The sequence below is a fragment of the Eptatretus burgeri genome, chromosome 17 (genome assembly GCF_056783735.1).
Source record: "Eptatretus burgeri isolate ZD-2024b chromosome 17, Ebu_testis_v1, whole genome shotgun sequence".
In the NCBI taxonomy this organism is placed as follows: Eukaryota; Metazoa; Chordata; class Myxini; order Myxiniformes; family Myxinidae; genus Eptatretus; species Eptatretus burgeri.
In genome coordinates this window covers 13,061,077-13,067,076 of record NC_140977.1, presented here as the reverse complement: position 1 = coordinate 13,067,076, position 6,000 = coordinate 13,061,077, and the positions used below count along the sequence as shown (strand labels likewise).

Below are 6,000 nucleotides of genomic sequence, written 5' to 3'. Positions count from 1 at the left end.
AATCCCCTTGCCCACATTTCCTCTTCCACCACATTTAGCCAAGTTTTTCTCGGTCTTCCCCGTCCTCTACTTCCGACTACACTCATTTCCAACACTTCTCTCACCCAGTCACTTTCATCCTTCCTCAACACATGACCCAACCATCTCAACCTGTTTCTCTTCACAACCTCCATCACAGACTCTATTCCCATCATCTTCCGCAAGTCATCATTTGTCTTCCTCTCTCTCAACGATACTCCACACATCCACCGAACCATTCGCATTTCCACCCTTTCCAGCCTTTGTTGCTGCTCCATGTTCAGTACCCATGTCTCACTCCCATAAATCATCGTACTCCTCACACATGTAGCATACACCTTTCCCTTCAGCTTCAACGACACTCCCCTCTTTGTCAGCACGCCACTCAGTTCCCGAAACTTCTTCCATGCACATCTCACTCTAGCAACCATCGAAGAGTCTGATCCACCTTCTCCATTCAGCATGTCTCCGAGATAGCAAAATGTTTTCACCCCTTCCAGCTTCACACCATCTCCAAGATCCAACTCAACAATTCCTTCATCTGCTGCTCCCTCTATGCACACCTTACACTTGAATGTAGCTGCCACACTGGTTAATGACCCTCTCACCCCACTACATTTTCGATGAACCCATTCAGCACACATTGTACACTGAATGGAGTTCACTCCGACACCCTTCCTGCACACAGCACACGGCCACTTCCCAGTCCTTTCCACCTCACCACATGCTTTACCACTTGCCATCACCTTCGTCTTTCCGATATTCACCTTCAAACCTTTTGCCTCCATATATTCCTTACACTTGTTCATCTTCTCCTTCAGTCCATCCAGACTCTCTGCAATCAACACCAGATTATCTGCATACAGCAGCTCCCATGGTAAACCCTGCTTTACCCTCCGAGCCAGCACCTCCATCACAACTACAAATAGAAGTGGACTTAGTACCGACCCCTGGTGCACTCCTACCCTCACCTCAAACTCACCACTGTTCCCATCCTTCGTCCTTACAGCTGTGCGTGCTCTCTCGTACATGGCCATCACTACTCTGATCAACCATTCCTCCACTTCTAACTTCCTCAATGCCCATGTCATAACTTCACGTGGAACCCTATCAAATGCTTTCTCCAGATCAACAAACCCAAAAAACAACTTCTTCCTCTTCTCCATGTACTTCTCCTGCAACTGCCTTACAATAAAATTGCATCTGTCGTTCCTCTTCCTGGCATAAATCCAAACTGCATTTCGTCAATCTTTACCTTCTTCCTTATCCTCTTCTCCAACACCCTTTCCAATACCTTCATTCCATGCTCCAATAACTTTATTGCTCTATAGGAGCCACAGTCCAGAGGGTCACCTTTCCCCTTGTACAGAGGGACGAGGGTACTCAGTTCCCAATCCACTGGAATGCGGCCTTCTTTCACCACCAGATTACAGATCTCTGTCATTCTCTTCACACCCCAACTTCCCGCTGCCTTCAACATATCTCCCACAACTCCCGTCGGCCCTCCTGCTTTTCTACTCTTCATTGCTCTTATAGCTTCCTCAACTTCCTTCTCAGTTATCTTCTCTGCTGGTCCTAAAACCGGGTTACTCTCGATGTTTCTATCCCATTCATTTTCTACATTCAACAGCCTTTCCATATATCTCTTCCATCTTCCTTTAATTCCATCTGAATCCACAACGATTTGTCCCACTTCATCCTTCAAGCAACTCACCCCCGTCACATCAAACCTCTCTCTCGCTATCTGCTTTGCAATCCTGAATACCGCTCTCTTACCCTCCTCCGAATCCAAGCGTTCTCCAAACATTTTCCTATGGGCCTCCTGCGCCTTTGCAACCTCTTTCTTTGCAGCCTTCTTGGCTACCTTATAACTTTCATGTGCAGCCTCTTCTTCCACCGTATCCTTTGCCTTTTGCCATTCCTTGAACTTCTTCCTCTTCTCTTCAATCGTCTTTCCAACTTCATCATCCCACCACCATGTTTCCGAGTGCCTCGGTGGTCCTTTTGTCCATCCACATACCTCACCAACGGCTCCCAATAGACTATCTTTCATTGACATCCAACCACTTTCAAGCTCAACCACATCATCTTCAACCATACTCAGCCTCTCTCTTAATGCTTCCTTCACTGTCTCCTCTTTCAACCTCCACACCTTCATCCTTGGTTGGTACTTCACCCGCCGAATTCTCCGCGCACCTTTCACCCTTATATCGCAGACAACCAGGTGGTGCTGCGAAACAGTCTCCTCCCCTGGGATCACCTTTGTGTCCTGAAGGTTTCCCCTATCTCGCCGACGCACCATCAGGTAGTCAATGGTTGTCGTCAACCCACCTGACGTGTATGTAATAAGCTTATTATTCGCTTTCTGGAATTGAGTATTACAGATCAACAAATCAGCTCCATCAGCAAACTCCAAGATCCTTTCACCTTCTCCATTTCTCACACCATATCCATAACCCCCATGGACTTCCTCAAAACCGTTTGGACTCCTTCCCACATGTCCATTCAAGTCTCCTCCAACCACAACAATTTCCTCATCTTTCACATTTTCCATCAAGTTCTCCATCGCACACCAGAACATGTTCTTCTCTTCATCGCTTCGACCGACCTGCGGGGCATATCCCGAGATGACGTTCACCAAGAGATTTCCGATCACAATTCTCACCATCATCAACCTTTCACTCACTCTAGTCACACTCACTACACTGTCTACAAACTCCTCAGAAAACATTACACCAACACCATGCATGCCTTCCGGGCACCCTTGCCACATAAACTTGTACTTCTGCCCCTGCCTTCCCTTCACCATTCTCACACCACTTCCCTTCCACCGTGTCTCCTGCACACAACATATGTCCACTCTTCTTCTGACCAATGTTTCAACCACTTCTCCAGATCTCCCTGTCATTGTCCCTACATTCCATGTACCAAACCTCAGAAACCGATCTCCACGTGGGGCATCAGACGATTGGTCATCATAAATGGAAAAATTTCCTCCCTTGCTTCGATCGGGTTCCCCACCTTGAGTTTTAACGAGAGGGGGTGAGGACCCCCACGGGGTACTTCGGGCTGTACCCTGCCCATCAGTTGTACTCATCATGGTTTCCTTTTGAGGCGATGTTTTTATGGCCGGATGCCCTTCCTGACGCCAACCCTTTTAGTCGCCTTTTCACGACACGCAGGGATACGGTGTACCTATTCTGACCGGGGTACACACCGGGTAATTTCTTCTTCTTTTTCCACTCTTGTATATTATCCTTTCCTTTGTTGTGTGGGTCTATTGAAAAAAAACTTGTTGTATTGAATTTTTTTTAAATCTTTTTAGACATTATTTTGTAATAAAAGGACCTAAAAGTCAAAAGTCTCTCTCTCTCTCCCTCTCCCTCTCCCTCTCCCTCTTCCTCTCCCTCTCCCTCTCTCTCTCTCTCTCTCTCTCTCTGTCTGCCTCTCTCTCTGTCTGCCTCTCTCTCTCTCTGTCTGCCTCTCTCTCTGTCTCTGTCTGCCTCTCTCTCTGTCTCTCTCTCTCTCTCTCTCTCTCTCTCTCTCTCTCTCTCTCTCTCTCTCTCTCTCTCTCTCTCTCTCTCTCTCTCTCTCTCTCTCTCTCTCTCTCTCTCTCTCTCTCTCTCTCTCTCTCTCTCTCTCTCTCTCTCTCTCTCTCTCTCTCTCTCTCTCTCTCTCTCTCTCTCTCTCTCTCTCTCTCTCTCTCTCTCTCTCTCTCTCTCTCTCTCTCTCTCTCTCTCTCTCTCTCTCTCTCTCTCTCTCTCTCTCTCTCTCTCTCTCTCTCTCTCTCTCTCTCTCTCTCTCTCTCTCTCTCTCTCTCTCTCTCTCTCTCTCTCTCTCTCTCTCTCTCTCTCTCTCTCTCTCTCTCTCTCTCTCTCTCTCTCTCTCTCTCTCTCTCTCTCTCTCTCTCTCTCTCTCTCTCTCTCTCTCTCTCTCTCTCTCTCTGTCTGCCTCTCTCTCTGTCTCTGTCTGCCTCTCTCTCTGTCTCTGTCTGCCTCTCTCTCTGTCTCTGTCTGCCTCTCTCTCTGTCTCTGTCTGCCTCTCTCTCTGTCTCTGTCTGCCTCTCTCTGTCTCTGTCTGCCTCTCTCTCTGTCTCTGTCTGCCTCTCTCTCTGTCTCTGTCTGCCTCTCTCTCTCTGTCTCTGTCTGCCTCTCTCTCTGTCTCTGTCTGCCTCTCTCTCTGTCTCTGTCTGCCTCTCTCTCTGTCTCTGTCTGCCTCTCTCTCTGTCTCTGTCTGCCTCTCTCTCTGTCTCGCTTGCTCTCTCTTTCTCTCGCTTGCTCTCTCGCTCTCTCGCTTGCTCTCTCTTCTTTCTCTCGCTTGCTCTCTCTTCTTTCTCTCGCTTGCTCTCTCTTCTTTCTCTCGCTTGCTCTCTCTTCTTTCTCTCGCTTGCTCTCTCTTCTTTCTCTCGCTTGCTCTCTCTTCTTTCTCTTGCTTGCTCTCTCTTCTTTCTCTCGCTTGCTCTCTCTTCTTTCTCTCGCTTGCTCTCTCTTCTTTCTCTCGCTTGCTCTCTCTTCTTTCTCTCGTTTGCTCTCTCTTCTTTCTCTCGCTTGCTCTGGCTCTCTCTTTCTCTTGCTTGCTCTGGCTCTCTCTTTCTCTCGCTTGCTCTGGCTCTCTCTTTCTCTCGCTTGCTCTGGCTCTCTCTTTCTCTCGCTTGCTCTGGCTCTGTCTTTCTCTCGCTTGCTCTGGCTCTCTCTCTTTCTCTCGCTTGCTCTGGCTCTCTCTTTCTCTCGCTTGCTCTGGCTCTCTCTTTCTCTCGCTTGCTCTGACTCTCTCTTTCTCTCGCTTGCTCTGACTCTCTCTTTCTCTCGCTTGCTCTGGCTCTCTCTTTCTCTCGCTTGCTCTGGCTCTCTCTTTCTCTCGCTTGCTCTGGCTCTCTCTGGCTCTCTCTTTAGGTCATCTTTACCGAGATGACCTAATAAAGCCGGATCAAATGTCCGTACGTCCGTCCGTCAACAATTTTTCTTTCCGATCTAGATGAAACTTAGTATGTGGGTAGAGGTCGATGAGTGTTGCACAACAATATAACTTTTGTCCGGGTTCAAGGTCAGGGTCAACGTCATGAGGTCACGTAAGTTATATAAATCGCCATTTTCAAAACCTATCTAGTCTGCCATTCTACAAGATATTCGGCAACTGTTTATTGATTATGATCGTAAAAAATATTATCTTGTATCTAACCAGACAGATTTTTGAATTTCCTTCCTGTTTGATAGTCACGTGATCTGGAAGATGGCCAAAAACGCCGATGCGATTCGCAAAGAAGGAAGGAAGGAGAAATGAAATATAAATATAAAACACATTTTTAGCCTTTTATATTTGTACATTTTCCGCCGAAGGTGCAAAAGTTTCAAAACCCGAAACGTAAACGTCGGCATTTATTTTCAAAATATAATTTCGTGCGCGTGCGCCAAAATGCCGAGTCATCTTTAACCAAACTGCGCAGTTCGAGCTGCGCAGTAGAACTGCGCAGTAGTCTTCGGTCATAACTGAACATTGAGAACTTGTGGTATTATAGAGATGACCGTCACCCCCACACGGGGGTAATTTTTTTTCTCTTTCTCTTACCATATTGCATTGTTGAAAAAACCCAAAACATCCCACATATACGTTAACCATTGTATATCGTTAACCACTTTGTGCTTTTGCTGCTTGTTATTCCTGAAACCACTTCGGCCTGTTGCATTTAAGTTCCTCAACCCTGTTCCCCCCCCCCCCATCTTGCACCACCCACCCACCACTTTTGCTTCCTGTCACCTCGCTTATGGAATCACAAGTTCCTTTGCGAGAGTCAGTTTGATGAGAATGTTCGGTTCAAGAACACTGTCAATGAGGAGGAGGCGAGCACCATGCGGTTACAGCCGGTTGGGAGGGACCGAGCCGGCCTCCTTTACTGGCTGCAACTCGATTGCGATCTTAATCTGCGTCTCTACACTGAAGAACCCGACGATGATGGAGAGTCGACGTGGAAACTGCTATCCAGGT

The 6,000-nt window shown here is 47.5% G+C and overlaps 1 protein-coding gene across 2 annotated transcripts in view; it reads left to right on the top strand.

The window, feature by feature from the left end:
* RSF1 (remodeling and spacing factor 1) overlaps window positions 1–6,000 on the top strand; it is a 117,712-nt gene that overhangs the window by 52,459 nt on the left and 59,253 nt on the right. For both annotated transcript variants that reach the window (XM_085861702.1, XM_085861703.1), the window contains one exon: window positions 5,793–5,998. In XM_085861702.1, the coding sequence (XP_085717828.1) occupies window positions 5,793–5,998 (206 nt within the window). The remainder of the gene's footprint in view (window positions 1–5,792; window positions 5,999–6,000) is intronic.